Source organism: Fundulus heteroclitus, chromosome 17 (genome assembly GCF_011125445.2).
Source record: "Fundulus heteroclitus isolate FHET01 chromosome 17, MU-UCD_Fhet_4.1, whole genome shotgun sequence".
Taxonomy (NCBI): Eukaryota; Metazoa; Chordata; class Actinopteri; order Cyprinodontiformes; family Fundulidae; genus Fundulus; species Fundulus heteroclitus.
The window spans coordinates 2,299,524-2,310,919 of NC_046377.1; the positions used below are offsets into that span (position 1 = coordinate 2,299,524).

The following is an 11,396-nucleotide window of genomic DNA, read 5'->3' on the forward strand; positions in this document are numbered from 1 at the left end:
TGACATAATTTCTTATATCGCCCCAGATTCTAGTTTTAAACCTTATCACATCTCCAGTCTCTCAGGTCAGAAATAACTATAATGAAAAAAGGAAAGTTGAAGGCGCAGTAAGCAAAATTTCATTATTTTAGATAGAAAGAGCTGAAAAAAATTGCTGTATGAGTAACGAAAGGTATCTTTTTAGATGAATCTCTCAGATGGTATCTCTTTAGATACTCTTTATGACATCACACACCATCTCTCTGTGTTGTTCTCCAGTCTCTTGTTTACATAGCGTTCGTGCATGCTGGCCGCGCATGCATGTACGTACATGTGAATAGCTGCCACTCAGGGCTTAGCCCCTCCCTCCCCATAAAATGCCATCGCCGAGTTCACTTGAAGGACCCATTATTACCAGAAAAAAACAACGGTCTGTGGCAAAGATGTTGTCAGATAAGGAAAGAGACAAAACAAGGATTACCCCTTACCTTGCATTTACACTATCATTGTTAATAATAGTTTTATTATTTGGACTTGGCCAGCCCACAACCATTAAATCCACCATGGATTTGCCCATGTACCTGAGGGTGCTTTAGGAACCTGTGAGATCACCTGTAAAGAAAAAGAAAATCCGCCCCAGAACTGGACCTAGCAGCATCACAATGACCCAAAAAACAGAAAGTTCTGGGCCTAATCAAAAGGCCCAGATCATGATTTCATTAGAATACTGTAAGTTCAGTTCAAACAAGCTATGCATGCAATGAGTGTAATGAGTTAACAAAAAGGTTAATATTTCTTGTTTACCTGTGATTAAATCCTTTTCTAAAGATACATGAAAAATAGGCATACAATTTTCTTTTGAAAGAAATTTATATTTAATGTGGTTTCCTATTATTTTCCCATGACAACCCCAAATATACATTATGTATTCACCTGGGTGAATATTTGTTCAGATGTCAACTAGCAACCAAACCCCTATCACCCACATTTTGTTACTTGCCATGGTTCTGGCTTGTTCTTTGACTGCTTTTAGCTCAGTAGAATTGGTACAGGTGGTTTTCCTGAATTCCATAGGACTGAGGTCAATGCCGTTCCAGAAGCTTCCTCACTGTGCATTCTATCCAAAAATCACTTTTAATATGTGTTTGGGGTCATTAATTTTGCTGTAACACAACCAAGTTTAACACCTAGCTGTTGAGGTGAAGTTGAAGAACGTATTTATTTATTTTATCTTTTTATACATTTTTTACATGTCCTGTATGGCAGTGTAGGACTAATTGTTTTTTCAGTGCCAAAGAGAACCCAATAGATTTACTGTTTTCACTATTGTGCTCCGCTTAATATATGCAAAAACTTTATTGGATATTATTTTGGGATTATTCCAAGTTCAATGGACACAATTCAATTAAATGCAATTCAATTTTATTTATATAGCGCCAATTCATGAAACATGTCATCTCAAGGCACTTTACAAAGTCAAATTCAATCATATTATACAGATTAATATTTTATATAGGTATTTATATTTTTCTGTCACAGAAAGGGTTCCTAAATGCAACAAATGGATCCATAAAGGAATCAGAAGAGGACAGCAACACAGAGGAGCTGGACCAGCCGATTGACTTCAAGGACCTTCCGGCTCGCATTGACTGGAACTGCGGGCTTCCTGCTAACATTGTTGTTCCCAGTGTGGAGATCCACAGCCTGGTTTTGGATTTCGCCGTTGTCTCCTTTCTAGATATATCCGGTCTGAAGGGGCTAAAAACTGTGAGTGATTTCTGTTCCAAAGATAAGAACAGCTTATTACTCCAGGCTCTTCCCTGCTATATTAAGCTTCTCGGCTCCTTTGCAGTTGCTGAAAGAACTGATCCGTGTCGAAGTTGAGGTCTACATAGTAGCCTGTGATCGTAAGTATGAAACTGCAGTTAAAACTAGTTACAATTCTACATTTAGACGAGGGACAAATTTATTTGTATAGCACATGTCGGCAACAAGACAACTCATAGTGCTTTACATGATAGACACGTCGACTTGATCACACTATCCCAGGCTGATACATTGTTCGTGGCAGCAGCATGAAGGGGGGATGCTTTTCTTCGGCAGGGACAGGGAAACAGGTCAGAATTCACAAGAAGATGGATGGAATTAATTTATTAGGTTCACCATTGTTGAAGAAAATATCTCAGCCAGAATTAAAATGCAATGGTTAAGATCAAGACAAACTCAAGTGTTAGAATGGCCCAGTCAAAGTTCAGATGTAAATCTGGATGAGAATCTGTGGCAAGATCTGAAAAAAAAAAAAATCACCACAGATGCTCTTCAACCAGTGTGACTGAGTTTGAGCCATGGGACTAAGAATAATGAGCTAAACTCTTCGTTTTCAAGTGTGCAACCTTGGTAGAGATAAACTTCACACCTCAGAGGGCACATTTCACAGATTTGTAATGTTTAACCGTTTGAAAATCAAACACAATTTTCTCCTTTTCTCAGTTAAACACGTCTTTCTGTTTTCTTATCAGATGAAATCCCAATAAAGTACAGAGACAATTGTGCTTGGAATTCAAATATTACAATCACAATTGTAATATGGTGTGAATACTTTCACAAAGCGTTAACACTGTACGTACTGTATATTTATTCAGTGGGGAAAACAACTCCCCAGTTTAAAAAAAATATTGTTTTACTAAAATCAAAAGTGCCTTCCTTTTTTGTTTTAAACTTGACTCTTAAATTCACCATAGTGACATTAGTCATTCATGACTTCCAGTTTCTCAGGAAAATAAATCTGATGTGACACAAACACCCATTTCTGTTAACTCATCAAAACAGGAACAAGAGAACATGACATTCAAGTAAGGCAGGTGTTGATCAATCCTCACAAGATGGGAAAATAACAACATGAGAGTAGCTACTAGAGTAACCGTAAACCTTAGACCAATAATCCACTACTTATATAGTTTATATTTGAGTTCCTCTCCAGAAATTGTTTAATAATATTTTGTATTAAGGGTTCATACAGGTTTTAAATGCCCAAGTTGACAGTTCAAAAGCAAATATTGCAAGTGCAGTAGAGAATCATACCAAGGCTAAAACTGGTGGATTCTAAAAAGACTAGTAGAAATCATAGAAGGCGAGACAACAATGCGATTAGTACGTTTAGCTGTGTCATTCTGTACTCTGTAAGCAACTTTTACACATGTTTTATTTCTTCTGAACAACAGCATACATCTTGGAGAAACTCCACAACTGTTGCTTCTTTGATGAAGAAGTTAAGCCCTCCATGTTCTTCCTAACTCTGCATGATGCCGTGCTGCACATTTTGGAGAAACATCCCGAGTCGACAGGAAAGAAAACAGACCCTGATAAGGTAAAAGGGCCCAGGATAATCATCTTATCAGATCACATGGGATGCAACGTAAACCAGATATTTGCATGGGCAGCGTGAAAGACTCTGACATTAAATCAAACTAAACATTACCTGTTTCATCTCAGTTAGGATTACAGAGATTATTTACATTTGCTGAATGCGAGAATAAGGAATGAGGAAATGTTGTGTTTTTTTCTGCTATTCTTTACAGTCAGAAGTCTAGTTTATGGTTTGATTTGCAATTTTTAACTGTATGACTGTGTTTCAATTTTTTAATACTAAAAGCTTTTCTTCATAGTTTGCTGGGATTTTGTCCAATTCTTTAAAACAGTACTGGTGTAACTGAGTCCGGTTTGTAAGAATACCTTTAATCATAAACACCTTTTCGTTTATGATGGTTGCTGCAAACACTGACTATGCTGTCCTTAGACAACTTTCGATCTAACTTGCCACTAATCCCAAGATCACTGTCTATTTGCGAGACCCAATTTACAGCCAAGCTTTAACTTCCGGGCTAATGTTGGAGATGTTGCTTCAGTACTTCCTTCTATTTCAATTTCCTGCCATCTATTTCGTGAAGTGGGCCAAGCCTTCCAGCAGCAAAACACCCCTACAACATGGTGCTGCCACCCCTGTGCTAAACTGCTTCCATGGGGTTTTTAAGCTAGCAAGTTTTCCACTCTTTCCAGCAAATGTGGCAATGGACATCATGGCCAAACAGCGTCATGAATTAAGGTCTTTGACCCTGTTTGCATTTTAAAACTTAAATATACCATTTTGTGTGGCCTTTGGGTAATGGCTTCTTCTTTTCTTAGCCACATTTCAGTCCATTTTAGTCCAGGCTACTTTCCACTGTTGATATTGACATTGGCTCTCCAGATTCAGCCACCACCCTCATAAGATCTGCTGCCACTGTCCTGGAGTTGAACCGCACACTTTACACCAAAACATGATGATCTCTGTGGCACATAACCTCCCTTCTTCCTGAACAGTACAATGCCTAGTACATTGCACGGATTAATTCCTTTAGGGACAGGGAAATTGTACCCAAGGACTTGTAGAGGTCCACAAATACTGTATTTTTCGGACTATAAGTCGAATCACTCAAAAAATGATTCAATAAATCGCACCAGACCATAAATTCCATTTATTTCAAAATTTCTTTCACACAAACTAAGACTAAAAACTGACATTTAATCTGGTACAGCAATTTATTCAATCACACAACTGAATCCACAACCGGCTGAATAACATGGAACATACCTGGGAGGGTGAACGGGGGATGAAAGTTGCCATATCTTGCTGGAATTAGACCGTGAGTGTAACATTGCTAAGTGCTAAGATAACAATACGACACAAATATTTGAGAGCGACATAAAGCGTATTTGCATCAGTGAAGTTGGAAACCGCCTAGACAACCGACCTGTAAGCTAGCGCTAGCTGCTATTAGCTTCACTGACAGACCAATAACAGGGTTCTGCCAGATAGAAAAAAGGAAGAAATTTGTGTTTCCAAACGGCGTATGCTAGATTTCCTCTGTGATGTTTAATGAAAACGCACACCGCATGAATCTGTTTGTATTTCTCCACAGATATTAACAACAGTGACAGTCCACCATCCGAGCAGCAGTTTGAGGATCAGGGATAAAAATGTAAGGATCCATCTTTTGAGCTGAAGTTTCCTACTGTTGTTATAACCCCGTACAGTTGGGTCATTCTCCACTCAACACACATTTATGTTTGAGTTTTGGAAAATATTTAACTTGTTTCATTTCATTTATCTTTACACAGGTCAAGGGCAAAACACATAAACCGCCGTTCCAAAGAAATAAAACATGCTGCTTTTATGACCTCTTATGACCTTTTCTCCTCAGCAGCTATGTGACTTGTTTCATAAACAAAGTCAAAGCATACCTTGTTTATTTATCAATCTATTTTTTTCTAACAAAATCTAAAAAGTGTTCCATAAATTTTGCTCTGTTTACTCTGATACCCCCAAATAAAATCAAGTGCAACCAACTGCAATTGTCCCTAATTGAGAAAAGCAACTGTGGGATGCTTTTCTCAATTAGGGACAATGAAACCTATCACAGGCTGAGGAATGACGGACAAAGCTGAGAATCTGTGGCAGGACTAGAAAACAGCCCAAGGTGGCCGAGTGCAAATACTTGTCATAGTTTCAGAATTGTATATATCAAAAGAAAATGTCAAAAATTTCATCATGTTCCTTCCACTTTCATTTTTTATGTATCTCTTTGTGTTGGTCTGTCACAATAAATCCTGTATATTGAAATCTGTTGGTTTAACACAACAACATGCGGCATTTGAGTTCATTCCACTCTCATGTGCTTCTGTTTTGTTCCGCAGGGTCCAGGGCCAGATGCAGAGACCAAGTTTTAACCAGGGCCAGGAGGGCAAAACGATAGGAGGAAACAGCAAAGATAAAATGACAAGAAGATCACATGTTTCATACATTGTTCTATTTAACTCACGCAGTAATATGTTTTAGAGATCACATTTTGAATGATTGTAAAAATCATTTGAAAAGAGTAAATGCAGGGTTTTTTTTTTTTGATAATAAATAAAAATCGCAATTTTCAAATTCCAGATTAACAACACATGGTGTATTTCACTAACCAAAAAATGGCTTTGAGCCCTTGAGCGCTGTGCTGACACACACCCGTACGCTCCATTACAGCACACAGCCAGAAGTGCTGCTTGTGTAGAGGTGGCCACACTGACGATCAGTTCATTGGTGCATTTGACGATCACTAATTGGCTTCTTCTTACCTAATGTACCTAAAGATCTTTTGGAATATGCCATGTCTGTTGTTTATCTAAGCTTGTATTTACCACGTTTTTAAAATTAGGTTGTTGTTTATATATATATAAAAGAAAATGTATGTGTGATTGTTTCTATGTCAGAAACACATTATAGGACTTAGGTGAGGTTTATAATATGCAGATGTAAATATATCCATTTGATGTAGACTCTTTTTTATCATGTCTTCATACATAGAATTTAAGAGCTTGTTTTTATTTTTTTATATATCTGTACATAGCAAATAATGATATATCTTTCAATAAAATTGTATGTTTTATTAGAAAAGCCAAATGACGTTTTTTTATACTGTAAACCTTTAATTTGTGGACAATTTCTGTTGTAATAATGAATCTAAATGAATACGTTGGCCAGCGTTTTTGTTACAGCACTTTTCTGTTTGTAAAATTAAAAATCCACATTTATTAAATTTACTTTCGTTGGTGTTTTTTGAGCTGATCATTATTTAAAAGTATGATAAGGATAGAACAAAGACAAGATGGAAATATAATCACTTTCCCTGGTAGCACATTTAACTCATCACTGTGCTTTGTCAGAATGATGATGGAAGTTTAATCGGTTATCTTCTAAAACACGTGACAATCAACACACAGGACACTAGCAGATTTTTGCCATTTTTTTTTACATTTTAATTTTTTACAGTAAGAGATCCCTAAATCATGACAATTAGAAACATTTTTGACAAAATATATTGGTTGCATTGAAGAAAACTGTATTATTTAGTTAAGGAATTCTTTATGGAAAGGTATAAATAAAATGTGATCCGGTTTGAGGGCGTCAACCCTGCTTTACACTTCTTCACAACCTGTCGAAGTGTCCAAGTAAAAGAGGTTGAATATTTACAGCATATGAATGCCCCAGTTTAGAATTTAATGTCCATGAGAGAACATGTTTCTATACTCTGTAAGAATTTTTAAAAATGTGTAGCTTTTAAACCAATAACAATTCAAGGAAACTTGAATAAAAAGGTAAATCAGACTTCAATTACCAAACTGCTTTCAGTGGCAAGGGAATGTTAATCAAGTCAAGTTTGTTTGTATATCACATTTCAGCAGCAAGGTGGTTCAAAGTGCTTTACATCATGATGACATAAACACATCAAAACAGTCACTGGTTGTGAGACTGGTAACAAACATTAAATTGTATCAGGTGAAAACATTAAATATGTTGGTCTGTGTTCCTGTTATTATGGTCAAAAGCAGCTCTAAACGGGTGTTTTCAGTCTTGATTTAAAGTAACTCATTGTTTTGGCTGATTTGCAGTTTTCTGGAAGTTTGTTCCAGATTTGTGGAGCATAGTAGCTAAATGTTACTTCTCCATGTTTGGTTCTGGTTCTGGGTATGCAGAGTAGACCAGAACCAGAAGATATGCGTGGTCTGGAGGGTTGATACAGCAACAACAGATCTTTAATGTATTTTGGTGCTAAGCCATACATTGATTTATAGACTAACAGACGTATTTTAAAGTCTATTCTCTGAGCTACAGGGAGCCAGTGTAAGGACTTTAGAACTGGGGTGATGTGCTGTATCTTCCTGGTTTTAGTAAGAACACCAGCAGCAGCATTCTGGATCAGCTGCAGTTGTCTGATTCTTTTGGGCAGACCTGTGTTGCAGTAATCAATGCGACTAAACACATGAATGGGTTTCTCTAAATCTCGTTGGGACATCAGTCCTTAAATCCTGGAAATGTTCTTCAGGTGATAGAAGGCTGACTTTGCGACTGTCTTTATGAGTCCTTCACGGTTCAGGTCTGAGTTCATCACTACACCCAGATTTCGGGGCCTGATCACTAGTTTGTAGTTGTGATAACTGAAGTTGCGTGCTGACTCTAGTTCGTTCCTCTTTAGGTCCAAAGATAATAACTTCAGCTTTGCTTCTGTTCTGCTGGAGAGTGCTTTGGCACATCCATGCATTGATTTGTTCTAAGCATCCGTTCAGTAATGGGAACAATGCAATCGATAATTTTGGAAATCTTAAAATGGAAATTATCTACTAACTCATCATTGTGTTATAGCTTTGAAATGAGGAGGGGGGATGTCTGTGAAAGAACATTTTGTTACAATATCTGTTTTGCTAAGTGAGTCGATGGAGATTGTACTTTCAAAGATGACAGAGAAATGTTCCAACATTAATTACAGAGACATTGGAAATATTTACACCCTTGCTGATAATCAAGTCCAGCATGGGTCCTCGATTTGATATGTTGAGTTAAATCAAAGTTATCAAGTATCTCCCAAAGCTTTTTTGCACCTGTCTTTTGGCTTGTCAGAGTGGATGTTGAAATCTCCCACAAATATTAAACAGTCATAATCAATGCATATAACAGATGAAAGCCCATTCAAGTAAGTTTTTTATTTATGTTTATTTTTTAATAGTTAGTGTCAGAGTTTGTTTATTGTCTTTTATTTCAATTTCCAAATATTCAAAAAAGTCAAATTTTCCAAAGAAAACTATCTTAAAGTTTAGTGAATCATCAAATATTGTAGCAACACCTCCGCCTCTCTTATGCTTTCTATTTTCGCTTAAAATCTGTACTTAGGAGGCGGTGATTAAATTAGTACAGGTAAATCATTATTGTCATCCAACCATGTTTCGGTAAGAAACATCAATGTGACATCAATAACATCAATATTACTTTTAGGGATGAAGTCATGAACTTCTTTAGCATATTTGTTGGTATTTTTTAAAACAAATGAAGACATTTAGAATCATAGACATTAGGAGATAGGTAATACAATCTAGTGGTACAAGTTATATGAGAAAGGAATTAAAGCGAAACAAGTTATATGATTAGTTTTAGTAAAGAAAACACAGGTGTAATGCACCTGAATGAAAAATCATTCAAATTCAAGTGAATACATTTTCTTCCAGTTCTTTAGTTTTATATTTCAGGAAAAATTCTAAAATTATTGGAGTCTAACATAAAGTGTGCTCAATCACCCAATTAGTGACCTTCATAGCCCTGTTAGTGTAATTGTTCTGACTAAAACAGTCTTGTTCAAAGTGCAGACCAAGGGCCAGTTTTGGCCCCTGAAGAGATTTTGTGTGGCCCCCAGATGCAACCCAATAATTATTTGGTCCACCAGCAGAGGTGTTAAATGCAGATGGAGACATTTTTCTTTTCAATTTGGTCAAAAGTTTAAATCTTATAGGTGAAAATACTGAGTACAACACAAAGTATTTTCTTAAACTTTTAACATCCATCCATCCATCCATCCATCTTCTTCCCCTTATCCGGGGTCGGGGTGGGGGCGAAGCAGCTTCTGTAGGTAGGCCTAGACGTCCCCCTCCCCAGCCACTTGGGCCATCTCCTCCAGGGGAATCCCAAGGCGTTCCCAGGCCAGCCGGGAAACATAGTCCCTCCAGCGTGTCCTGGGTCTTCCCCTGGGCCTCCTCCCGGTGGGACGTGCCCGGAACACCTCACCAGGGAGGCATCCAGGAGGCATCCTGACCAGATGCCCGAGCCACCTCAACTGGCTCCTCTCGACGTGGAGGAGCAGCGGCTCTACTCTGAGTCATCCCCGGATGACTGAGCTCCTCACACTATCTCTAAGGGAGAGCCCACACACACTACGGAGAAAACTCATTTCGGCCGCTTGTATCCGGGATCTTGTTCCTTCGGTCATGACCCAAAGCTCATGACCATAGATGAGGGTAGGAACGTAGATCGACCGGTAAATCGAGAGCTTTGCCTTTTGGCTCAGCTCTCTCTTCACCACAATGGATTGATTGGTACAGCGCCCGCTACACAGCAGACGCCACACCAATCCGCCTGTCGATCTCCTGCTCCATCTTCCCCTCATTCACGAACAAGACCTCAAGACACTTAAACTCCTCTACTAGGGGCAGCACATCCTCCCCAATGACAGCTGTAGATCACGCCCTGATGAAGCGAATAGGACCACGCAATCTGCGAATAGCAGAGACGCGATCCTAAGGTCACCAAAACGGATCCCCTCAACACCTTGGCTGCGCCTAGAAATTCTGTCCATAAAAGTTATGAACAGAATTGGTGACAAAGGGCAACCTTGGCGGAGTCTAATTCTCACTGGAAACAAGTCCGACTTACTGCTGGCAATGCAGACCAGACTCTGATACCGGTCATACAGAGACCTAACGGTCCTTGTTAAAGGACCCGGTACTCCATACTCCTGGAGTACCCTCACAGGATCCCCCGAGGGACACAGTAGATTGCCTTCTCCAGATCCACAAAACGCATGTAGACTGGTTGGGCAAACTCCCATGCACCCTCCAGGACACCCTCCTGAGGGTGTAGAGCTGATCCAGCATTCCACAGCCAGGACGAAAACCACACTGCTCTTTCTGAATCCGAGATTCGACTATCCGATGGACCCTCCTTTCCAGAACCCCGGAATAGACCTTACCTTGGAGGCTTAAGAGTGTGATTCCTCTGTAGTTGGAACACACCTGCCGGTCCCCCTTTTTAAATAGTGGGACCACCACCCCAGTCTGCCAATCCAGGGGAACTGCCCTACCAACCAAACAACCTAACAACCAAACTTTTTACATCGTCTTAAATTTAATAGTGAATAGTACTATCAAATAAATTTTACTAAAATGCAGATGTTGGTGCGCTAAAATCTGCCTTTAGGGGGCGCGCTGGTGGCGCAATGGGTAGCGCGACCCATGTACGGAGGCCTTAGTCCTCGACGCAGTCGACCCGGGCTCGACTCCGGCCCGCGGTCCTTTGCCGCATGTCTCTCCCCCTCTTCCACCCCCTTCCTGTCAGCCAACTGTGTTAAAAAGCAAGCCACTAGAGCTGCGAAAAAATCGCCAAAAAGAAATCTGTTTTTAATTTATTTATTAAAATTGGCTGAATACAGCAAGGAATTTGGAAGATGGACCAGCCCAAATTTTGACCAATGTGATGAAAGGTTTGGACACTCATGGACTACAACATGTTTATAGCTTATTCCATCCAATCTGAAGAAACCTGTCGAATGAAAGGTGAAACTTCCAGAAACAATATACTATACTATGTTGATTAAATGCTGGCACAGTACCTCAGAACGAACATATTAACTGCAAAGCCCAGTGGTGGTGGGGTGATGATTTTTGTTTGTTTTGCACCTTGCAGTCATTTAGTCGACATTGAATGTTTGTAAAACCAAAGTATTCTAAAATGAAACCTTACAGCAAGCACCGAAGCAATGTTTTATAAAGAATGATACAAAAAATTTCTTCCACAA

The 11,396-nt window shown here is 39.0% G+C and overlaps 1 protein-coding gene across 2 annotated transcripts in view; it reads left to right on the forward strand.

Annotated features, from left to right (window-relative positions):
• The window catches only part of LOC105929795 (chloride anion exchanger), a 35,035-nt gene extending 28,444 nt beyond the window's left edge, over positions 1-6,591 (forward strand). For both annotated transcript variants that reach the window (XM_036149231.1, XM_036149230.1), the window contains exons 17-21: positions 1,519-1,746; positions 1,832-1,886; positions 3,201-3,346; positions 4,938-4,997; positions 5,713-6,591. In XM_036149231.1, coding sequence (XP_036005124.1) covers positions 1,519-1,746; positions 1,832-1,886; positions 3,201-3,346; positions 4,938-4,997; positions 5,713-5,745 — 522 coding nt within the window. In that variant the 3' untranslated portion in view covers positions 5,746-6,591. The remainder of the gene's footprint in view (positions 1-1,518; positions 1,747-1,831; positions 1,887-3,200; positions 3,347-4,937; positions 4,998-5,712) is intronic.
• Positions 6,592-11,396: the final 4,805 nt, after the last annotated feature.